Raw genomic sequence first — 22872 nt, 5'->3', positions numbered from 1 at the left:
AGCATCACTAGCCAGTGAAACAGTCTTGACTATCCGCACTTTCATATCTCTAAATCGGGAGTCCAATGTTGCTGCAGTATTCCACAATAAGCTAAGGTGTGGGCGTTGTTTTGCAAGGTTGAGCCTACAGGACCTTGAGAATAGATGTGAACTCTTTCGTTCAACTTTCCCCAAATTCCTTTGTTCCATTGTTTACATTTAATCTTGATCAAGTATACAACCACTGCGATTGTGACATTTCTATCTTTGAGCTGTTGGCTGTTGAGTCTCTTACAGCCAGTGCAACAAACCCAGCTTATTTGAATCGAATATACTTCCAAGAGAGGAAGTCCTTCTCCGATATAAACCCAATAGAGATCGATTGAGCAAGTACTATGATAGGCGGAGTGCGGACTATACGAAGTTGGTGTATCGTGTAAACATATTCGTCCAGCTGTCTCAGATACCTTGAAACTCACTCGGGTTACAAGTATTGTGGCCTGTCTGCAGCCCCTTAGTCTCCCTGCCGGTCATTTCACATCCGAGCTTTCTCCCTTCCAGTTCCGAGACCATTGTGAGTCCGGATCAAATTAAAAGCATCTGCCTCATGCTTGCACACCTGCATGCTCAATGGCCCGCTCACCTGCTTGAGCCAATAAGACCGTCCGCAATCGAACAACCAGTTGCGAGTCCCTACTTGAATTAACTCTGCAAGAAAGCACTGCGGTGTGCTGCGATCTTCGGTGAAGACTATCTTTGGAAACTCTCGCTGGACTTCAGGTGTGGCATTTTCACGGCCCAGTCGAAAGACCTCGTCGAAGGTAATCGGGTGATAGAGCTGAGAACCGATCTGGACAATGCCCGTCGTTCGTGCTGCTGCGTGCAATAGGCACGCGTTCGCGACGAGGTCCACGGGGATCTCGTCGAGGATATTGGTGCCTGTTTGATAGCCTTCAGTGGCATGCCAAACCTGTGTGGCGCCCCGATCAGAGAACCAGAGCCTAGTAAACTTGGTGAGAGGTGTGGAGTCCTCCGATCCATATAGCGAGTAGGGGTGTCTAAACGCAGGACCGAAGATTGTTGGCCGTAGCAGTAGAATTGGAAGAAGAGGGAAGCGGCTGAGTAGTAGACGTTCCATGACATGCTTGGCTTGGGTGTAGGTAGACGAGAATTTGCCCGCATGCGGTGAGGTGTCTAGCGTCAACATAGATGCCAGCTCTTCCTCCGGATCTTCTTCGCCCCCCAATTGATATATCCGCTCTAAAACTGGGCCATCTCGAAGATGGCTATTGACATATGAGGTAGATATCTGGACGAGGAGTTTCAGTCGCCGGAATCCGGAGGCAATCCGGGCTATTTCCAGCGCAGGGAGACAGTTGCTTTCCAGTGCATCACGAATGGGACCTTCAAGCTTGATCTTGGCTGCTGTATGAATAACCAACGTCACCTGGTCTCGAAGCTGTCCAAGGATATTGGGTTCAATACCAAAGTTCACCGTTTTCATGTCGCCAACAATAAACTCGACTTTCTTTGTGGCTAAAATAGCCTGTGCATGATTTGGCATCGATTCTTTCAATTTTCCAATGGCTCGCTGGGAGTTCCCTCGAACCAAGACGAAAATCTTCCGAGTCGGCAGTTGTAAAGCTAGCTTGTACAGGAGACAACCTCCCAAGCACCCAGTTCCTCCGGTGAGGAAGATTGTATGGCCCTCGAAGATCTTTGCATATCCCCCCGCACGACTTCGTCGGCATCTGGTGATTTTGCGGTGGAAGCCGATGTCATTGAATTGACTAGGCAAGAAATTTGGGTGTAAATTGTAGCTAAGGCCTCTATAGAAGAAGTATCTGTAGAAGAATGACAGAAAGGATTGGCTGCAGTTATGATAATTTCGGAAGGTATATAGAATACCGTCGCATCTTTCATTAAAATCTGGAAGTCAAATGGTTGGTAGGACAGGACTTAATGTTCCTCTTACGTTTGTACAGTCTTGGATGCCGGAAGGTGTTTTTCTGGAGCTGCAGACAGACTAGTTGGCTAGGGGCTTCAATTTGACCGACAAGGCTGGTAACCTCCAGGGATAAGGAATGAGGCCTTCGCTGTTTTTGGAATAATACAATAGCCCTGGAGGTCGACCTGGATTTTTGCGCTATGTGCTGCCGAAGTTCAATGTGATTGTGTGACTTGAAGAAACATTGTGTCACAATTCCTAAAGATCTGGCCCAAGGCCAAGGGGCACAGACAGAGTTGCACTCCACTTGCCTGCGAAATGCAGGGCTCGGAGCAAGTATATCTATTCAGGACAGCCCATACCTGATAAACGGGTCGTACAAGTCTCGCCCTTGGATGATTGCAACATAGATTTCGCCTACATGTGATGCGAGAAAGATCTGGAATTCGTAATTGAATCATTGAAGTATATGCCTTCCACTTCCGATGAACGCCGTGGAGAAAACTATGTGCTGTTGATTGGTGTAATTCTTCGGCGAACCGATCCAATCCTATCTGTACAAGAGAGATATAGACATCGGCCGGGCCAAAGCGATATTAAATGCACCGTAAATCCTGGGTCCCTTTTCAAAGTGGTTGGTCACCAATCAAAAGCCCTTGCTTCCACCACTACACCAGCAGCGTGCATCTCCGTCACGCTCAACCTGGACGAGAGTATCTATGTTTTTCTCTCGGAGGAAGTCGACCGTCCGTTGACGTACGTCTTCCAAATCTGCACCCCGAGAAGCGATGACGTGCATCACTCCGAAAATGTTCTGAGGTTTTTTCTCATGCCCATGCGCGTGATCATGATCATGATCGTGATCGTGATTGTGGCCATGGTCATGGCCATGGTCATGGGTGTGGCCGTGGTCGTGGTGCTGCTCATGATCATGACCATGATGGTGTTGGTGATGGCTATGATCGTGGTGAGACTCACAACTCCCATGACTGGAATGGTCATGAGAGGACGCCGCTCCTGTATCATCAAGCCAGAATTTAGGCACCGTATAACTAACCACACCTCTCAAAGTGCTGACTCCCGCTAATGTTTCCCGAAGATTGTATTCGGTGTCAGCTGGCAGAGTGAGCAGCAATGTCTTGGCCGTGCTGCTAACCAAAGGAACGGCCGAGGCGAAGATCAATATGGCGATGAAGCATGATGCCAATGGGTCGTAACCAGCCCAACCGGAGTAATGCACGAGAATGGTTGAAATGACCACTGCCACTGAACCAAGTGTATCGGCAAGAATGTGCAAGAAGATGCCGTGCATGTTTTCATTGCCATGAGAATGATCGTGACCATGATCGTGGCCATGATGAGCATGACCGTGCTCGAAGCTGAAGATTCCGACCAAGTTGACTGCGAGGCCAGCAATACTGACGATCAATAGCTCACCTAGACGATGCATCTCACTCCCCGATGAGAGCCGCTCCACCGCTTCGTAAATGATTTCCACGCTGATAATCCTGCACGTTGTTAAAATTTGCCATTTACGCACCGCTTTGACAACACTCACATGAGGAAAATCCCATTGGCAAATCCTGACAAAGTATCAACTTTGCCATAGCCGTAGGGGAACCGGGCGTTTGGGGGCCACTTGCTCATGACTGCGGCACATAAACCAACGACAAGCGCAAGACAATCGAAAAACATGTGAATACTGTCGCTAAGCAGTCCCAGTGATCCAGTTAGGAACCCATATGACAGTTGAACAAGCATAAAAGTGAAATTCAGGCTGCAAAACATTAGCAGTAGTTCAAGAGTGATGGCTTTTCATGTTTCATAACTCACCACATAAAGTAGAAGATGCTGCGAGAATCCTTCTCCTTGAGAATGCTGTGCAGCAACGGATATGGTTCGCTTTTATGGAGAAGCCACTTTGATACTCGGGAGGATTCAGAGGTAGTGTGTGAATGTGAATGGCTGTGCGTGTGGTTATGCGCATGCGTATCCAGATGCAAATGAATGTCATCCCTTCGAGAGGCGAAGAAAGAGGCCGTAGCCAAGATAACCCGGGTGGCATAAGATATGAGCAAGTCATCCTGGGTATGTGGGGAACAAAGAAATGCTGCAGCTCCGGCGCAAATGGCAAGCCCGGTCTTTTTGGAAGAGCGGAGGCTGGGGGGCAGGGAAACCATGAGAGAAATAGCAAAAATACTCGTAGGAATAAGGAGGTATATGAGCTCCGAGACGCCGAAGACAAATGCTCGGTTGAAAAGGACGGTCAGAAGTGCAAGGAAGGACCCAGATATAACGGCCAGTGGTGCATCAGTTGTGACCACAGCGGATGAGTGGCTCTGGTGTGAAGCCTTGCTCTGTGCAGCAACGAGACCGGGTTCCATAATAGGCCCATTGCGACGGAGGGATGGGAATGGGGGAGGAGCAACAAACACAGATCCTAATAAGGCAGTATATCCGATGACTGGAGATACGTCCCAGGGATGGTTCAGCCCAAGGAAACTCGATATAATAACAACCACTAGCAGGGCAATGGATAGGATCTTTCGACTGTATTTTTCTTGAGTGTGCGAGGTCCCATTGATGATGGCTGGGACCCCTGATGCTGTTGCAAGGAGCAGTGAAAATGCGACCAAAAAGCCCCCGACCTTGAGTGCTGCAAATATTGGCAGTGCCACTGAGACCATTTGTAAAAGTGAGGCCTGAACACTCTTCACATTTAATTTAGGTAAACTCCCCGATGAGAGCGTGGAAGACCCAGCCCTTTGGTAGTTGATCCGTAGTACTTGACCACAGCCAAAGAGGATGAGGGTGATAGCTGTCAAAAGGCAGGTCTTTTGACCAACTTGTCCGATAGGAATACTCGCTGTCGCACCAGGTATACCTTCGCCGGGTATCTCTTGTTTTTGGATGAATTGTCTCTGGTACCAAGAAAGCGCTACCCACGGCAGCACGATGAGTGTACTGGTCAGAATCTCGTGGCTATGATTGGGGTCAGCTTTTCCTCGTCAATCACACTCTAGCCCACATACGTCTTCTCTGAACTATAGTTCGCTTGTATAGTAGTATCCGTAGATAACATTCCATAGACGCCATTGGAGTCTTTCAAATGGTGGTCATCTAGCACATCATGGCGAAGAGATGACACACTATGGTTATGGCTGTGGTGTGCATTGGAGTGCGAGTGCGAGTGCGCATGGTGGCCGTGGCTCGATGCTTGATGTGTATGTCCATATGAATAACTCGAGTTCACAGCATTGGTTGGTTCCGGGTGTTCAGGAAAGCTGGCATTAGCTGGCTGTGAGAGGGGAGGTGGCGGTTGCGCCCAGCGGTTGGATCGAGAGTGGCCACGGCTGCGACTGTGACCATGATTATGATTGTGTCCATTGGAGGGTGGTGTGAGATCCACGCTCAGCGACGGTGCCCCCGTCGACATGGTCTTCAGATGCTGACAACACGCCCAGCTGGAAAGACCAGGAAACAGGATAGGAGATGGGGCACTTGCCAAGATATTGAGGGTGGAGCGGGCGATAGCTCAGATTAGCGGGCAGGTTGTCGGCAGACACAACATTGCGGAATAACCCTGGAGGGTAATATGGCAAAACAATATAATTAGGGAAAGTAAGCGCCAGTACTCCGTACAGGCGCAAACAGATTGCCACTTGTCTCCGGGGAAAACCCCGTCTTCCCCAAGGTTCTCATAAGGGGAATCACGTGAAGCCTTATCAGATTACGTATCAAATATTTTGACACCCCCGTGGACTTTGAAACATTCCTACTATTGATATTTATTTCACTTTGAACTAACTGTCATTGAATTCTCTATTGGCTATTGACGATATTGAAAGCGATCAATACCATGCGCGACATAATTGAAGTGCCATTGTCATCATGATCGAGACTCTTATCAGCATAGTGTGCTGCCTGACTACCGCCCTCACTGTGTTGATCTTGTTACTCCCTTCGCAATATCAGCCAGAACAAGTTGAATCTCCTCCAAAATCCAATGACACAAAACGGCCCAAGACATGTGTTCAAATCCTTGTTCTTGGTGACATTGGCCGAAGTCCGCGTATGCAGTATCATGCGTTGAGCATTGCGAAACATGGCGGGGAGGTGGTAATTATTGGGTATAATGGTTAGTGTGGTTCTCTTGACAGAGAGTGTAAGATATGATCGCTAATTACAATTTATGAAAAAGAATCCGATCCTCATCCTGATATAATATCTAATCCCAACATCTCGATTGTTCCGCTTCGTCCGCATCCCGCCCTCCTACAGACCAGTAACAAGCTGCTATTTACCATTTACGGGCCCATGAAGGTGTTGTTCCAGATTGCTTGCCTCTGGAAGTGTCTCGCATATACTACAAAACCGTCCCGGTGGCTTTTGGTACAGGTATGTTTGTGAAAAGGAGGCTCCTCAATACTTGTTTGAAGTGCTGACTCGCTCTTGCGACACTAAAAAGAACCCGCCTTCCATCCCTACACTGGCTGTGGCTTCCCTTGTTTGTTTCTTGCGGCAAACAAGGCTGATTATTGATTGGCATAATTTTGGGTATTCCATACTCGCGTTGAAGCTCGGCCAAACCCATCCGTTGGTGAAAATGTCGACTTGGTATGAGAAGGTATTTTGCAGATCTGCATCGGCTCATTTGTGTGTGACCAATGCTATGGCATCAGTTCTCAAGAAGGATTTCAACCTTCCAACTCCCGTCCTGCCACTGCACGATCGCCCTGCCAGTCACTTCCATCCTATCCTCGATCCCAATGCACGGACGGATTTCCTCACAACTCTACCAGAAACCAAAGAATTTCATTCTTCTTTGAAAGCAGGGTCTCTCCGGGTTCTAGTCAGTTCAACGTCATGGACTGCGGATGAGGATTTTTCGGTTCTTATCGATGCCCTTCTTCGATACTCTGAACTGGCCACCACAGTGCAGCCTCACCTCCCCGAAGTTCTGGCCATAATAACAGGGAAGGGGCCACAAAAAGAAATGTATTTGAAACAGATTGCTGCCCTTGAAAAGTCCAGCAAGCTACAGAAAGTCACAATTCGAACTGCGTGGCTGAGTGTATCAGAATATGCTCGGCTATTGGCATCCGCATCTCTAGGGGTCAGTCTGCATACTAGCAGCAGCGGGGTAGATCTCCCCATGAAGGTTGTAGATATGTTCGGGGCTGGTCTTCCTGTTGTGGGATGGGATCGTTTTGAAGCATGGCCCGAGTTGGTCACTGAGGACGTCAATGGGTTGGGCTTTGGAAGCTCGGAGGAGTTGGCTGAGCACTTGGCCGACCTGTTCGGCAAGGACGACAAATTAGAGAGGCTTCGCCTAGGCGCCCAAAAAGAAAGCTCTCGGAGATGGGACGATGAATGGAATCCTATTGCGGGGTCCCTTCTTGGGCTGACATAGATAGTCCTCTGTAATAATATGAATATGATCATGTGTTGGAACCATTGCATTGTCATATTACAGTTTCGGGTGAATATCTTCATTTTGCAGTCGCTAGCCATCAAGGAGTCATTGCAAATCCCATTCGAGGACGTCTAGTAGCTGGCCTGGAATTTGGCTGCGCAGTCCAAGCAGGTATCAAAAGTCTCAAAGAGAGCATCGAAAGTTCGCCCTTGCTTCCCCCACGCATGCACGCCACGTGTTCTTCATCAAGGGCTTCTTTGCGGCAGACACAACAATACTTGGATATCCCAGGTTCTTGAATTGCAAGGAAGGACAATCCGCATCGTTCTATATTCATGAAAAAGGTCAAAATGTTGCTAACAAATTTGAAAATTAGGCGACTTACCCCAAATATGGCCATTAGCGCACTGAGCCAACTGGGCCGAGGGCCACCCAATTCCCGCATCACAAACTTCGCACTTCTCGTAGATATGACCGCCTGGGCCAGTAACTTGATCCATACTCCTCGCAGATATCGAGGTGGGATTGGCGTTGCATTTGGAAATCTCATCGCTGAGGTCCGCACCTGTTACTACTGCTAGACGCTCTAGAGACCGCCGAGTGTGAAGTCGAAGCGACTTGTCCTTTTCACCCACAATGGCACGACAGGCCACGGCATAAATCAGGCGTTGGCTCTCCGGGTCAGGTTCAATATTGCCGTTCTCACCAGGTAGCACGAAGCGTATTACTTCTCCTGTCTGGTTGTGGTTGGATGTTTGACTATCGGGGACGTGCGCCGCAAATAGGGTTTGAGTGTCTGTCGTATGCTCACCCTCCTCTGAAAAGACAATCATAGACCTGTCGTCAGAGGTGATGCGATACTCGATCATGTCCGTAGGATGTGAAGTGAAGATAGTCGCAGTTATGTTGCGATAGGCTGCGAGTCCCCAGATCCTCGAGACTGACATCCCTCCTAAATCATACTCCAAGTCATAGTCATCCTGGAACTCTTCAATCATGCGTTTCCACTTTGGCTGTTGCAGAGCGCTATCACTTTGAAGTTGGTCAAATTCTGCAACCAAACCAATTCCGCCGAGTGTACCTAGATGGAGTTTGCATGTATCACTTTTTTCATTCATGGAAGTGAGCATTGCTATTGTGGGTCAGCAGTGCTGAAAGGGGCCTTGTAGATTTTGGATAACATACCAGAGATCGGCTCCAGGTGCCTTGCTTGATGGCCCTTGTTGTCCTCGGTTTCCGGCTCATAGATCGGGTAGTCACGGCATTCGAAGGCGTTAGAATTGGCAACGCTACCCATGTACGTAGCGTAGGGTATGGATATAGCGATGAAACCTGCCATGGCACCCACTACCAGACCAATGGTTGTGGATGATCTCTGTTAGGTTTTAATTAGCGAAACTGCCCATTTTAGCACGGATATAAGAGATCGAGCATACGGTATGGAGCCATCTAAGCGGGCCAGTGATGTTGTGATATGCCCATTTCTGATCCAACTGGTCCAAAGGATGCTGTACCAGATTTGTGACTAGCGTGTACTTTTGTGAGGTCTCCCCAACCGAGCTTTCAAGCGTGACTTCGAGTTTCATTAGCCGAAGCTGCGTTCCGCATACTGCAGCTATCATGGCAACTGCGCAGCCAAAGTTGCCTGGGCTCGTCGAGGATGCAGTCTGCCACGGACCACAGGAAAGCGAAGTAGTACGTTGTCTCTCTTTAATTGCTTTCTCAAAGAGTGATCCAGAGCATAATGTATTGTTCTTCGTTTCCAGGGGATTTAAAGGGTGAATTGCCAGAATCTGAAGATCATAGGGCTTGGAAGGGCTATTCGTTGGGTCCGATCTGCGGACCTGCACTAGCTTGACTTCGTTGAGATCGTTCACCACTGTTAAAAGTGGGATTCCCCAGCGACTTTCATGCGAATGTAGAAAGGAAGAGCCGGGGGTAGGCGTTGAAGGCTTCAAAATTTCACACCAGGTAAAAGATCGAATGTTAACCTTCCGAAAGCCATGGTTGTTTGGATCCTGTGATGGCTGCAGCTGTGGCCAGAATACATGGTTGATGACGGCAACCCTAGTCCATTGCCTCTTAAGGCCAATGGGTTCCCAGAGGGACAGTACCAAATTCGACGTCAGCACGGCTAGGACACTACGTCGATATTTGCCTAATCCTGCTGGTGACCAAGCCAGGCCAACGACATTGCTTTCTGAAAGGTCTGCAGCGACCGAAAAATCATCTCGATTTCCTGGAAGGTAGTTCGGCCATTCAAAGTTTGTAAACAAGTTGGCTCTAACACGAGTCACGAGCCAATCTTGGGTTGAGTTGGGAGCAGAGTCCTCATCCCTGCCATTTTTCGGTGTCTGTCAAAATGTCAGATATATCCAAGCTCATCGGATCACTAGATACATACCAGGATTTGGAAGTATTCACCGGCAGCGATAGCAAGCTCGCCGTCCGGGGACCAAGAAATGGCGTCATGACAGGATGGAGATAATGGTAGAGCCACAGGGTTCAACATGGTGTCAGACGTCGGATCTTTGCTGCGCCAGCATTCTTGGTAAGTAAAAGGTTTGCGAGGTAGAATATGATGATATGAAGAAGGGAAACCAGAGATCTGCTTTTGTTTGGGTCGCATTCTGCTGGGTTGATTCCTGAGAAATCAGGCGTCAACAACAAAAGGCCGAATACTCCCAAGGGTCACGTCAAAATTGGAAAACGGGCGATTAGCAAGAATCAAGATATTGGAGATGGCACAAACAGAGAAAGAAGATCAATTAATGGCTTTATGGAGATATCTAATAGATCTAAGACGAGAAGAGGAGAAAAAAGGGCAAGAGAGTCATGCATAGTATATATCCATGTAATAGAGAAGGCCCCGGAAAGAAGGCCTCAGAAAGAATAGGCGAACAGTTTATACATGAAAGTGCCTGAAAAGCACCAGGTAAATAAATCGGATTTTGGCCAATCTGCTATTCCAAATTGTAGGAAAGCTACAAGTCCCCGCTATGCGGGATGATATCCAAGCCTGGATTGTTCATTTGAGGGTATCAGTCATAACTTGCCAGCGGAGACACTGCACAATTTTCGGTGAAATCAATCCACCCGATCCAGTCTCTGCACAACCATCGCAGTGGCAGCACCGCCGCCGTTGCAAATCGCAGCCACTCCATACTCGCCGGGCTGCAATTGGTGGAGCAAGGTGACGAGGATACGCGAGCCTGAGCTACCTAGGGCGTGGCCAAGAGAGATGGCGCCACCAAGCATGTTGACTTTGGCGTTTTGCAAACCAAGAATCTATACGAGTTAGATCTGATCTCGAAGTTAGACAAACATGGCACTGACCTTTTCATTGGCTTTGATGACAGCCGCAAAAGCCTCGTTAAATTCCCATACCGCCACTTGATCCTTGGTGATACCAGCACGCTCCAGCGCAATCGGAACTGCTTTAGCAGGGGCCACTGGGAAGTCCACGGGGTCGATTGCTGCATCGGCTGTAGAAACGATACGGGCCAAGACACGGCTGCCAACGCCATATTCGCGAGCAATATCCTTGCTACCCAAAATCAGAGCAGATGCTCCGTCATTCATGGTAGATGCGTTGCCGGCAGTTACTGTGCCAGTTCCATCTCGTAGGAAGGCGGGCTTTAGGGTCTTCAACTTGTCGGCACGCAAGTTTTCGAAGCCCTCGTCCCGCTCGATAACGGTATCCCCTTTCTTACCTTTTACAGTAACCGCGGCAATTTCATCCGCGAACTTGTTCTCCTTCCATGCCTGCTGGGCCCGCTCGTATGACTGGATAGCATATGAATCCTGGTCCTCCCGCGAGACGTCATAGTTCTTCGCAGTTTGTTCTGCGCAGATACCCATGTGGAACTTGTTGTAAACGTCCCACAGACCATCCTTGATGAGACCATCCTCTAGCTTGATCTCACCAAAGGGGGGGCAATTGGCTGGCACGGGCCATATAATAGGGGACGCGAGTCATGTTCTCCATACCACCAGCCACTTGTGCCTCTGCCAAGCCCAGTTGAATATTTTGAGCGGCAAGTGCCACAGCCTTCAAGCCCGAAGCGCAGACCTTGTTGATTGTTGTAGCTTCAACGGTGGAAGGGAGACCAGCAAAAATAGACGCTTGACGGGCAGGCGCCTGACCTACTGAGCCCTGCAAAACATTTCCCATATACACATCCGTAATCTTCTCAACAGGTACCTTGGATTTATCTAGGGCGGATTTAATTGCGACAGCGCCAAGCTCAGGTGCTGATACGGAAGCAAAAGAACCATTGAACTGGGCAACCCGAAGTTAGTGAACTGCTCCTCAGAATGTTTCTTCAAATCCACACACCTTTGCCGTTGGTGTTCGAGACGCACTCAAGATGTAAGCTTCCTGAATCTCCTTACATGTCGGGCGTGCGGAGCTGAACTGTCGCTGGGTGCGGAATGCGGGGAAGGCCCGCTTGGGGAGACGAGCAGACACGCCTAGGGAAATCATGATTTGTTTAAGATAGTGTGAGTGAGTGAGCGACAAGTTAACAATACTGAAGGATGGAAGGGTTATGAGGGGAGAGAATCAAGAACAAAGAGCTGAGGAATGCTCTTGCATGTGCATGCCGGAATTCAACCGCCCGTACAACCGCCTATAACCGCCACTCCGCTTGAACCGAGGTTCCCAAGGCGGTCGCTGTGGCCCGGGGTTATCCATGGATGACATAATATTTGCTGAGTCACTTGCTGAGTCAACCTTGGAAGAGCCCGGGCTCGGCCCCGGACCGGACGCATCTCTTGATTTAAGTCTAGCCTATTTTGGAGGGTTTCTCCATTGAGATACTTCCTCCGATCTTCCCCTCCATCGCTTCGCTGCATATCGCCTACCGTATCAATGACCTTTCGGGTTTCCTCTCCTCACCCTTTCATTTCTTTTCCTTCTAACCCTGGCTTTCTCTGCAAAGTCCTGATCTTGGCTACATCTAAACAGCCCCAACAACCGATTTAAATCACTTTACGCCTCTCCCGATTGTTCTATCATGTCTACATCCGCCCGCCGTCGTCTCATGCGGGACTTCAAGGTACGCGTCAATATCACCAGCCTGCTTTGAGGTTATTTGAATGTTTCCATTATATCCGCACATGGGCTCGCTTTAAACTCTTCCTGCGTTCCTCGTGTGCCCAATTTACTTCTTGGATTATTCCTTGATGTTCTATGTCCAAGATGATTCGCCCCCGCTAACATTTCATACTCGTAGCGCATGCAAACCGATCCTCCAGCCGGCGTCTCTGCATCTCCAGTTGCCGATAATGTTATGACATGGTATGGTTCTTCCACAGTATGCGATCAGGCTCTTCACAATGATTCTGATGAAATGTCAGGAATGCCGTCATCATTGGCCCCGCCGACACGCCGTTCGAAGATGGTACATTCCGCCTGGTCATGAACTTTGAAGAACAATACCCCAACAAGCCCCCGGGTGTGAAATTCATAAGCCAGATGTTCCATCCCAATGTGTATGGAACCGGCGAGCTCTGCCTCGATATTCTGCAGAACCGCTGGAGTCCGACATATGACGTGGCGGCTATTCTGACCAGCATTCAAAGGTAGGGGGAGCTTGATTATGAAGGATTACTACACATGTACTAATATGCGGCTTGTCAATTCTAGTCTTTTGAATGACCCCAATACTTCATCTCCGGCCAATGTCGAGGCCTCGAACCTCTACAAAGACAACCGCAAAGAGTATACCAAGCGAGTGCGAGAGACAGTCGAGAAAAGCTGGGAGGATAACTGAGCCAACGAATTCGTTCAGCCGAATTTGATGGGCTGATACTCTTATGAATGAGCACAACAGCTTGACCGTTTGATCTGCACAGCATGGGGTTTCTGGCGCTTGGTATCTTGTTCTTTCAGGTTGTGTACTCTTTCTCTCTCCTCTTTTTTTGACGTCATTCTCTTTCCATTTCATACTTCCTCTCTTTTTTGATATCTCTAGTTCATTGTTCTTCATCCTTTCCCAAGTCATGTCAGGCGAGCTTACAAGATTAGTCTCATACTCATAGTTTTTTGATGCATTAGCCTGCTTTCCTTGCAAACTGTGCGCTTTGATTCCTTGGCGTGTGCACTGTAGAGAATATAAATGGGCATGCAAGTAAACTAGATGTTCGATTACCTATGTTACATGTATGTACATAGGTCTCTGCTTCCTTGTAATTAAGCTTATCTGCAGGATGGTTGCATATCCGAGTTCGGGGGCGGTAAGCCCAAACGGGGTGACTGTCAACAGTTGAAATCCCACTCTTTCGCGTTAACCCCCTCCCCTGCAAAGTCCCGTTGTAGGTCTTATTGGTTTGGCCGTCCTTTCTTTGCGGCCTGACTGTTGCTTTATTTTTTTCTTCCTTCATCCAGCGTTTTGGTCCACGGTGCACGTGGACCCCCTGATCCTCAACCCCCTCCTCCGAGCCACTACACCGCAACAGACGAGTTCCAATTTGAAACGCCTCTGACGAATTCCGAGGTCCACCTACCCCTTCTCGGGGTATATCTTCTAGCTTGCGCGTATCATAGCCAAGTCACACTCTACAAACATGGCGTGAGTATATACTCGGTCCTATCGTGCGTTGGCCATCGCTAATATGGTTCCACAGGTCCGCGGGGTCGAACACCATCAAGGGTACGCACAGACTGGCACAATAAATCAAGGCGCATTTTACTGGAGTTGAGACTGATTGTGTGTCTATAGTGGTTGCTAGATTCCGTCCGCAAAACAAGGTCGAATTGGCCTCTGGGGGTAAGCCCATTGTCGAATTCGAGAATGAAGAGTCATGTAGCATCAACGTGAGTCCGATCTGAAACCAAAACCCACGAGGGATATACTGAACGATATTTTAGTCCCGAGAGGGCACAGGGGCCTTCACGTTTGATCGGGTGTTCCCTATGGACACCGCGCAAAACGACATCTTCGACTTCTCTATCCGACCGACTGTGGATGATATTCTAAATGGATATAACGGCACAGTTTTTGCCTATGGTCAGACTGGTGCCGGAAAATCATATACGATGATGGGTTCCGACATCGATGATGACATAGGGAAAGGTATCATTCCACGCATGATCGAGCAAATCTTCGCCAGTATCTTGACTAGCCCGAGCAACATCGAGTACACCGTACGGGTCAGCTATATGGAAATCTACATGGAGCGGATCCGTGATTTACTCGTACCCCAAAACGACAACTTACCGGTCCACGAAGAGAAAGCTCGCGGAGTCTACGTTAAAGGATTGCTGGAAGTGTACGTATCCAGCGTGCAGGAGGTCTACGAAGTTATGCGCCGGGGAGGAACAGCACGCGCCGTCGCTGCAACCAACATGAATCAAGAATCGTCTCGCTCCCACTCCATCTTCGTTATCACCGTCACCCAGAAAAATGTCGAGACTGGATCCGCCAAGAGTGGTCAATTGTTTTTGGTTGATTTAGCCGGTAGTGAAAAGGTCGGAAAGACCGGCGCAAGTGGCCAGACTCTGGAGGAGGCCAAGAAGATCAACAAGAGTTTGAGTGCGCTGGGAATGGTCATCAACGCATTGACTGATGGCAAATCGACACACATTCCTTACCGTGATTCCAAACTCACTCGAATTCTCCAAGAATCCCTCGGTGGTAACTCTCGAACGACCTTGATTATCAATTGTTCGCCCAGCAGCTACAACGATGCGGAAACAATCTCAACCTTGCGTTTCGGTGTGCGCGCCAAGGCCATCAAGAACAAGGCCAAGGTCAACGCAGAGCTGAGCTCATCTGAGATGAAGCAACTACTGCGCAAGGCGCAAAGTCAAATGACGAATTTCGAAAACTACATCTCAGCGCTTGAGGGCGAAGTCAGCATGTGGCGTAGCGGTGATAGCGTTCCCAGGGACCAATGGACTCCCTCGCGAGGAAACGAAATTGTCAGCGCCACGAAGACTGAAGCCCGCGCCCCACGACCAGGTACCCCCTCGCGTTTACAGGAGACTGCGCGTTCAGAAACCCCCCCGCCCAGATTCACGGGTTGGAGATCGGTCCAGCACTCCCAGCCTGGTGCTGGAGAAGGACGAGCGTGAGGAATTCCTGCGCCGTGAGAACGAGTTCCAAGACCAGCTCTCGGAGAAGGAGTCACACATTGTCAACGTGGAGCGCAGCCTCCGCGAGGCACGCGACGAGCTTAGGTCTATGAAGGAGAATGGTGCACGAACCGGCAAGGATAATGAACGCTTGGGAACAGAAGTCAACGAGCTCCGCATGCAGCTCGAGAAGGTCTCCTATGAGAGCAAGGAAGCCGCCATCACCATGGATGGCCTCCGGGAGGCCAACTCGGAACTCACAGGCGAGCTAGATGAAGTGAAGCAGCAGCTTCTGGATGTCCGAATGAGGGCAAAGGAGACCACTGCGGCACTTGATGAGAAGGAAAAGAAGAAGTCTGAAAAGATGGCGAAGATGATGGCTGGGTTTGACCTCGGTGGAGATGTGTTCTCCGATAACGAACGCAAGCTGCAGGATCTCATCCAGCGTGTCGATGCTCTACACCAAATCAGCTCCGAAGGTGAAGTCATTGCACCAGATGACATCCTTGACCTTCGCACGAATCTTCTCGAGGCGCAAGGCTTTATCCGACAAGCCGAGCTGACCGTGAACGACCGAAGTGACTTTGGCGAGCTGCAGGACAGCCGCCGTGCAGACCTGGAAAAGAGGCTAGATGAACTGCAACAAGAGTATGAGAGTCTCCTGACGCGCAACTTGGGCGAGGGCGACGTGGAAGAGATTCGAGGACGACTAGAGCAAGTTTACGTGGCAAAGAAGGAGGCTGAGAGTGCGGCGGCGGAGGATCTTCGCTCTGATATTTCGCGCAAGGACGAGGAATTGACCAAGTTGCGACAATCTCTTGTCGACACCCAGTCCCGAACCTCCACCAATGGTGCTGCAAGCAAGACTTTGCAGCAGCAGATCACCGAGTTCGATGCCATGAAGAAGTCTCTCATGCGTGACCTGCAGAACCGCTGCGAGCGTGTTGTGGAGTTGGAAATCTCCTTGGATGATGCACGAGAGCAGTATAACAACGTCCTTCGATCATCAAACAACCGGGCTCAGCAGAAGAAGATGGCCTTTTTGGAGCGCAACCTCGAGCAATTGACCCATGTACAACGTCAACTCGTGGAACAAAACAGTAGCTTGAAGAAGGAGGTCGCAATTGCTGAGCGGAAATTGATTGCCAGAAACGAGCGCATTGCCAGCCTGGAAGCCCTGCTCCAGGAGAGCCAAGAGAAGCTTACCCAAGCTAACCACCGGTATGCGTTGACTGATTCCTCCGGATTTTGCTCGACAACCCTCAATACTAACTACGCTGATAGATTCGAAGCTCAACTCACCGCTGTCAAAGAACGTCTTGAAGCGGCGAAGCAAGGCTCCACCCGCGGCTTACCGAGCATGGATGGGAATGCGAGTTTTAGCTTCGGGGGTTCGCGCATCGCGAAGCCACTACGCGGGGGTGGTGACGGGCCGGCGAATGCGAACGTCGCGGGCGTACAATCGCAGGAAGCGACCGGGAAGCGCAGCAGCTGGTTTTTTGATCGCCGATGATCCTAACCCACTGTCCGAAAGCTGCTCGTTCCTTGCACAACTGCTTCTGAGGTTTGATGGCAGTCTGCCGTGCGCCCCAGATCTCGTGCAATTCGTGCTTCTTTCACTAGCATGTGGTTGATATTGGCTGATATTGGTCTATATTGATTCCTCTTTACGCTGTCTCACGAGTCTCTTCTTCTTCTTTGATCATCTGGTCAGCAGGCTTTTCTTGTTTCTGATGTGGTTTTGATACATATTTTCTTTCCCATGTTTCCTTGGTGGTTATTTTTTTTTCATTCCAGTACATTAGATCGCACCCTGCATGCCGGAGGCTGGCTCTTGCTTCTTCCAGATACCCTTGTACATCAATTCCAGATAGAATGGAGAAGAGCTAGTAGTCAGTCTGCGGTGGGGTCGACTTTAGTGATTTTGATGTGACATACTACTCTATGTGAGATGATAGTGGATTGATTCAATCCCCGTCAAAGCCAGCTCATGATTGCCGTTCTGCCTGAAGGAGGTTATAGTCTTTACTTAGCAGAACACACTCAAAGTCAGATCCAAGTCGGGAGTCCAAAGCCAAGTTGATAGACACTGTATACATACACACTTCACTACCAAGATTGTACTTGTCTCAAATATACAAAAGACATGGGGGTAATCGAAAAGAGGAAGTCAACACAAAATAAACTAGACAAACAGAGAAAATAGTGGAAAAAAAGAAAAAAAGAAAGCAGAGAATATGCAATGCATCCCCCTCACCCGTCCAAAAGAGAATGCCTCACATTGCGCCAGTATTTCGCCCAAGCAACAATCTAAACCAATCCGTCGTAAAGCGACAAGGCACTGACGATAGTTTCGTCCCGTTTGCTGCCTTCTTTGAATTCCTCGATGTCGAGACTGCCATTCTCATCCTTGTCCATCATCCGGAAGATCTTCCGTACACGTTTCTCCGGGGTATCTTCGTCCTCGGGGAGTTTCACCATAGATCCAACCTATATTCCCGTTAGTTATGAGAATATGATTTTCACAAACCTTCTGTTGTACACATACCATCTTATAGATCGCCTCGACAATGGCCAGCATTTCGTCATAAGTGATTTTTCCATCGCCATCAATATCGTACAATTGGAATGCCCAATCCAGCTTATCCTCCATCTTGCCCCGCGAAGTCACGGAAAGGGCGCAGATAAACTCTTTGAAATCGATCATCCCGCTGTTGTCCGAATCGAAAACGCGAAAGACATAATTGGCAAAGGATGACGGGTCGCCGAAGGGGAAGAACTGCCGGTAGATTTTCTGGAACTCTTCCTTGGTCAGGGTACCGGACGGGCAGTCCTTGAGGAACCCTATAGGCATGCCCACGATTAGCGAATCGCCCTTGAATTTTGTCTCAGATGTGTCCGATATCTCCGCATACCTTTATACCATTGTTGTAGCTCCTTCTTATCGAAATGTGTTGCCCTTTGCAGCTCATCGAGCTGCGTCGGCGAAAGCTTTGATTGACTGCGGAACACGGGGTCAGCACGGATTCTCTGCATTCGGTTCACGTGGTATTCCACATCTCAGACCGAAAGTACGGGGGGCCTTTGGTCCTGGGGTCTTCCCCGGGATAAACGCGGATCCTGGAACCCGCGGGGTCCATTCCACCGCAATTTCAAACAATGCGAGAGGATGGTAGAACTTACGACTTGCCCATGGTCAGAAACACCTTGAACAGTATTAAGCGCACCGACTTCAAACCAAATCGGGGAGAGGTGATCCTGCAATGAGCTCGGTGGTGACGCGGGGTAAAAACAGGCGGGATGTGTGGCTGAGTTGTGGCGAGTTGGTCTACGCAAGGAGTGGCCCGAGCGACTTAAAAGATGAAACAAGATGAAACAAGATAAACTAATACAACAAATTCGGGATTCTAAGAATAGAGAAGAAGTTGAAGATGGAGGTGGCGAGAGAGAGCGAACGGGGAAGTCCAGAACATCCCGAGGCTCTGGGCTTGGCACTTTTCTATCAACTTGACAATCTCATTATACCGGCGTATAGGTACCTACCTAAGGTATATATACATACAAATCCACTTTCATTTCTCCATATCAAAACATTTGTAATCTATCTGCGATGAGGTAGAACTTCCAAGGTTCTCTCCAAGCAATGACGACGGGGCTTATTTTTTTGGGACGAGTAAAAAGAAGAAAAAGAAGAAAAAAAGGAAAAAAAAAAAGAAAAACACACAACAAAACACACGAGAACAGGGAAGTCTTCTCTCGTGTGAAGACCCCAAGATGCAAGGCTAAATGTTACAAGCACCAATAGGAAGATATTTAATCCACCTTGATAGAGCCATAGATACGGTGGATGAATGCCCAACTGGCGAAGAAACCAATGGAACCTGGACAGGAGTTAGCAAAAAAGAAAAGTCCATCCGGAAGACACGGAATGAAAAACGTACCAGTCAGAACAAACACAACGAAGGCGATCAACGCCGAATAGCCCACATAGAGCACTGCTCCAGTTATTCCACCAAAGCTAACCCGTGTCGCCCAGAAAATGAGTGCATTCACAAAGACATATCCTCCGGTCATACCGGCACCTATAAATGCGCGCCAGTGCCACCGGTAGTTCTCTGCACATAGCAAGAAATATACCAGCAAGACGGTAGTAGCCGCAGAGGTGATGATCATCAGGCCGTAGCAGAGGAACAAGAAGCCAAACATGTAGTAGATCTTGTTCGTCCAGAGGGAGGTCATAATGAAGTACAGCTCGACGAAAATCGCACCGAAGGGCAGAATTCCAGTCAGCAGAATTGATGGAATTGTGCGCAGGCTACCAGCCATCGGAGGAATCTGTCGGGGGATTTGGTTTGTTTTAGTAGGACCCTCGAGCGGCTATTGGGAAGTGAAGTTAGTTGTTTGAATGTTTGCATATTTGGGGGGGGATCTTGATACCGATTGCTTGAATCCCAACCAGCTGCCTGCCACACTCAATGGCACACTGATAACAAACCAGATCAATACCAGTGCCAACATAGTTCCAAATGGCACGGCACCACTGGATCCCTTTGCCCAAACAAAGAGATTCAGGGTGAAGAAAGTACCAAATATAATGCCAGGGATGAACAAAGGTGTCATGATAATGTTGCGCCTCCAAGCATCGCCACCAAATGTTTTATACACTCGCGCCGACACGTAACCGCCGATACCACCGAAAAGGGCAGAAATCAGGAGAATGGCAGTAGCCAGGAATCCACGGTTGGAAGGGGAGAGGAGGCCAAGCAGGGCAAATGCTAAAAATTCAAGAATTAGTACCCAAGAGGAGAAGAGCGTGGGTCGGACTACCTACCAACCGTCACACCGGTCATCATGAACAGCTGGGCGCCGTTGCCAACCATCACACTCAGCAGCAATGGAGACTGGGGGCACCGGAAGACGTCGCCGTGGACCAACTTCCAGCCAGAATCCTCCTGGACTCCGTCTTCGATCGCAGCCGAAGTACTATCCAAATCCTCCAGGTTGAATGAATCCAGCCGGTTATAGCGAGCAATATCCTTCTTGAGTGCGCGGACTAGAATCATGCTGACCATACCCACGAGGAAAACCACAAACACAGCCGAGTTGATGAGAGAGAACCAGTGGATCTTGGGGTCATAGACATGAAGATACTTATCCCATCGGGTAGCCCAGGCTGTGGGGGACTCCTTCCAGTACACACTATACGTCCAGGTGACTGTAGTCTCCCCATCCTCGTCGAGCGTAAGGACATTGCCCGGGGTACCACATTCGGCAGTCCCACCTTCTAAATTCCGGGAATCCTTGCGAGACTCGGGCTGGACAAGCACTCCAACAACGCGATATTTATCCTTGCCGCCGAAGCCCACCTTATGGTAATCAATCACAATATCGTAGTGATTGTTGAGTAGAGCCTGCCCGTTATCATCCAGATCACCCAGAGAGAAGCCGGGGCTGTAGAATTTGGTCTTGGTAACACCGTCATAGTTCAACTGCGCGGCTGGCAGCCCGTCCACAATCCAGTTTATGTTGTAGCCCTGAGCTATTCGCCGATTGGTCCATTTTGCGCTCCGATCATCGAATTTGGCCTCCGCACATATAGATTTGCACGTCTCGTTCTTTGCCATGTGAAGCTCGAATGGCGAGGTGCGAATTCGATCACCGAATAGAATGCTCCCTAGAGATTCCCTCACATCTTTAGGACCGTCTGCGGGTCGGCAGAACCCAAATGCTGGATGGTAGTAGTCATATGAGAAGACCGAATGAAGTTGATCATCGCGAGAAAGGCTGGGGGTGAGGTGGTTGACATAAAGTGGAACTGCTTGTCCTTCGTCGTAGGAGGTTGGTGCAACACCTGGTAGGTAAAAGGCCGTAGTTAAAGAGGGAATAGCTAGTAGAGTCGACGAGAGAAAAAACGCTCGATCGGTGAACCGCATGTTGAGTGTCTCTATAGAATTTGGGAGCCTGGAGATCAACCCCAATTGTTTGTTTGTTTGGCAGAGGATAGGAGTAGAGAGCTAAGGTCTCAATGGGCGTTCGTGAAAGAAAAGGGGGTTCTTTACAGCGAGAAGCTACCCTAGGAAGTCGGAATCAAGGTCTCATCTGTGAGAAACTCGCGATACTCGAAGAGAGATAAAAATGCCAAAGTAACAAACCGCGAGTGACAGACTGGCAATGACGATCTACGGATGCCTGGTTTAGTGCCTTGATGCCTTGTTCTTATCGCACGTGACTGGGGTTATCGTCAAAGCGGCCAAATTTTTTTGTTTCGCGAATTATTGTTCTCTATAAACCATCGACCTTCAACCATGGCTCCAGCACAGGCGTCTGCACGCCCTCAAAGTCTATCGACATTGCTCGAGACTCTGAACACCTGTCTATCGACAACTTCCTCCTCTCTACCCAAGCTACACAAGGATGCGCCTTCCGATGTCACGATCGAGCCTCCCCAAGATGGCATCTCTCTCCTCGACACCAAGAGCGAAATTCTCCTTTCCTACTTGCAAAACCTCGTGTTCTTGATTATCTTCCAGCTGCGAAATGTGCCGGCGAAACAAACCCCGAAAGAGAAGAGCCAATCGACGGACAACTCCCTCGAAGATGATATTCGCAAGAAATTGATCGAGCTTCGGGTATTCCTCGAGCGTGGTGTCCGTCCTTTGGAAGGACGATTGAAGTACCAGGTGGACAAGGTTATCAAGGCCGCAGAGGATGCGGAGCGGACAGAGAAGGCTCAGCCAGCCAAGACCAAGAAAAGCCGCAAAGCCGCGACATCAGATAGTGAAGCCTCATCGGGTGAAGACGAGGATGCGAGCGGTAGCGAGGATGAGGAGGACATTGACGAAATGGCCTACCGACCCAATGTTTCTGCCTTTTCTAAGGGAGTGGCCGAGCAGAAGAAGGCTCAGCCCTCCAAGGGCGCCGTTGAAGGACCTGGAGATGGCATTTATCGCCCCCCGCGAATTATGCCGACTTCCCTGCCTACGACAGAACGCCGCGAACGCCAGGACCGCAGGCCCATTCGATCCAACGTCATTGATGAATTTGTCAGCGCTGAAATGTCGACCGCGCCTATGGCCGAGCCCAGTATCGGCAGCACAATCATTGATGGTGGCCGAACAGTCAAGTCGAAGAAAGACCGAGAGCGCGAGGCAGAGCGCACCACCTACGAAGAGACCAACTTCGTCCGATTGCCGAAAGAGACAAAGAAGGAATTGGCCAAACGGGGCCGCGGAAAGGATACTACATACGGTGGCGATGAATGGAAGGGACTCAACGAGGGCGCAGATAACATTGAACGTCTCACCCGGAGAACCAAAAGCAATGGAGCCGCACTCGAAAAGAGTCGGAAGCGAGTCCGCAACGAGGACGGACAACGCGGTGATGGTGTGGGCATGGGTCAAATCTTCGACAAGCGACGAAAGAAGGTTGACAGCTGGAAGCGGTAAAAAG

At 49.4% G+C, this 22872-nt stretch overlaps 10 protein-coding genes across 10 annotated transcripts; 4 read left to right on the top strand and 6 right to left on the bottom strand.

Annotated features, from left to right (window-relative positions):
• Nucleotides 1-514: 514 nt before the first annotated feature.
• On the bottom strand, nt 515-1895 carry N7487_010754 (uncharacterized protein; the record flags this gene model as incomplete). Its single annotated transcript, XM_056878484.1, has 2 exons — nt 515-1808; nt 1888-1895. 2 exons carry the CDS (start codon nt 1893-1895, stop codon nt 515-517), a joined length of 1302 nt encoding a protein of 433 aa, XP_056723803.1.
• A 678-nt stretch (nt 1896-2573) lies between these two features.
• On the bottom strand, nt 2574-5363 carry N7487_010753 (metal cation transporter MSC2; the record flags this gene model as incomplete). Its single annotated transcript, XM_056878483.1, has 4 exons — nt 2574-3435; nt 3486-3704; nt 3761-4909; nt 4960-5363. 4 exons carry the CDS (start codon nt 5361-5363, stop codon nt 2574-2576), a joined length of 2634 nt encoding a protein of 877 aa, XP_056723802.1.
• A 455-nt stretch (nt 5364-5818) lies between these two features.
• N7487_010752 (chitobiosyldiphosphodolichol beta-1,4 mannosyltransferase) lies at nt 5819-7340 on the top strand (the record flags this gene model as incomplete). The annotated part of the gene is made up of 3 exons (XM_056878482.1): nt 5819-6065; nt 6129-6325; nt 6396-7340. 3 exons carry the CDS (start codon nt 5819-5821, stop codon nt 7338-7340), a joined length of 1389 nt encoding a protein of 462 aa, XP_056723801.1.
• A 100-nt stretch (nt 7341-7440) lies between these two features.
• N7487_010751 (uncharacterized protein) lies at nt 7441-9972 on the bottom strand (the record flags this gene model as incomplete). Its single annotated transcript, XM_056878481.1, has 5 exons — nt 7441-7670; nt 7729-8475; nt 8529-8718; nt 8780-9697; nt 9748-9972. The coding sequence occupies 5 exons, from the start codon at nt 9970-9972 to the stop codon at nt 7441-7443; spliced, it is 2310 nt and encodes a 769-aa protein (XP_056723800.1).
• A 458-nt stretch (nt 9973-10430) lies between these two features.
• Nucleotides 10431-11829, bottom strand: N7487_010750 (thiolase family protein; the record flags this gene model as incomplete). The annotated part of the gene is made up of 4 exons (XM_056878480.1): nt 10431-10631; nt 10680-11287; nt 11334-11625; nt 11683-11829. The coding sequence occupies 4 exons, from the start codon at nt 11827-11829 to the stop codon at nt 10431-10433; spliced, it is 1248 nt and encodes a 415-aa protein (XP_056723799.1).
• A 532-nt stretch (nt 11830-12361) lies between these two features.
• On the top strand, nt 12362-13120 carry ubc2 (E2 ubiquitin-conjugating protein RAD6; the record flags this gene model as incomplete). The annotated part of the gene is made up of 4 exons (XM_056878479.1): nt 12362-12403; nt 12581-12645; nt 12705-12929; nt 12994-13120. 4 exons carry the CDS (start codon nt 12362-12364, stop codon nt 13118-13120), a joined length of 459 nt encoding a protein of 152 aa, XP_056723798.1.
• A 793-nt stretch (nt 13121-13913) lies between these two features.
• Nucleotides 13914-16936, top strand: N7487_010748 (putative kinesin family protein (KinA); the record flags this gene model as incomplete). The annotated part of the gene is made up of 6 exons (XM_056878478.1): nt 13914-13918; nt 13974-13999; nt 14069-14163; nt 14218-15310; nt 15363-16644; nt 16708-16936. The coding sequence occupies 6 exons, from the start codon at nt 13914-13916 to the stop codon at nt 16934-16936; spliced, it is 2730 nt and encodes a 909-aa protein (XP_056723797.1).
• Nucleotides 16937-17636: 700 nt separating this feature from the next.
• Nucleotides 17637-18561, bottom strand: N7487_010747 (EF-hand domain-containing protein). Its single transcript, XM_056878477.1, has 3 exons — nt 18339-18561; nt 17972-18267; nt 17637-17913 (listed from the first exon to the last, which is right to left on the bottom strand). The coding sequence occupies exons 1-3, from the start codon at nt 18457-18459 to the stop codon at nt 17734-17736; spliced, it is 597 nt and encodes a 198-aa protein (XP_056723796.1). The 5' UTR covers nt 18460-18561; the 3' UTR covers nt 17637-17733.
• Nucleotides 18562-19204: 643 nt separating this feature from the next.
• N7487_010746 (transmembrane 9 family protein) lies at nt 19205-21356 on the bottom strand (the record flags this gene model as incomplete). The annotated part of the gene is made up of 4 exons (XM_056878476.1): nt 19205-19304; nt 19365-19800; nt 19861-20198; nt 20255-21356. The coding sequence occupies 4 exons, from the start codon at nt 21354-21356 to the stop codon at nt 19237-19239; spliced, it is 1944 nt and encodes a 647-aa protein (XP_056723795.1). The 3' UTR covers nt 19205-19236.
• Nucleotides 21357-21728: 372 nt separating this feature from the next.
• On the top strand, nt 21729-22868 carry lcp5 (small subunit rRNA maturation protein LCP5; the record flags this gene model as incomplete). Its single annotated transcript, XM_056878475.1, has 1 exon — nt 21729-22868. The coding sequence occupies one exon, from the start codon at nt 21729-21731 to the stop codon at nt 22866-22868; it is 1140 nt and encodes a 379-aa protein (XP_056723794.1).
• Nucleotides 22869-22872: the final 4 nt, after the last annotated feature.

The sequence above is a fragment of the Penicillium crustosum genome (assembly GCF_028827405.1).
Source record: "Penicillium crustosum strain IBT 35664 chromosome Unknown utg000005l_segment0_segment0, whole genome shotgun sequence".
NCBI lineage: Eukaryota > Fungi > Ascomycota > Eurotiomycetes > Eurotiales > Aspergillaceae > Penicillium > Penicillium crustosum.
The sequence above is the reverse complement of the archived record's forward strand: the minus strand, read 5'-3'. Positions and strand labels throughout refer to the sequence as shown.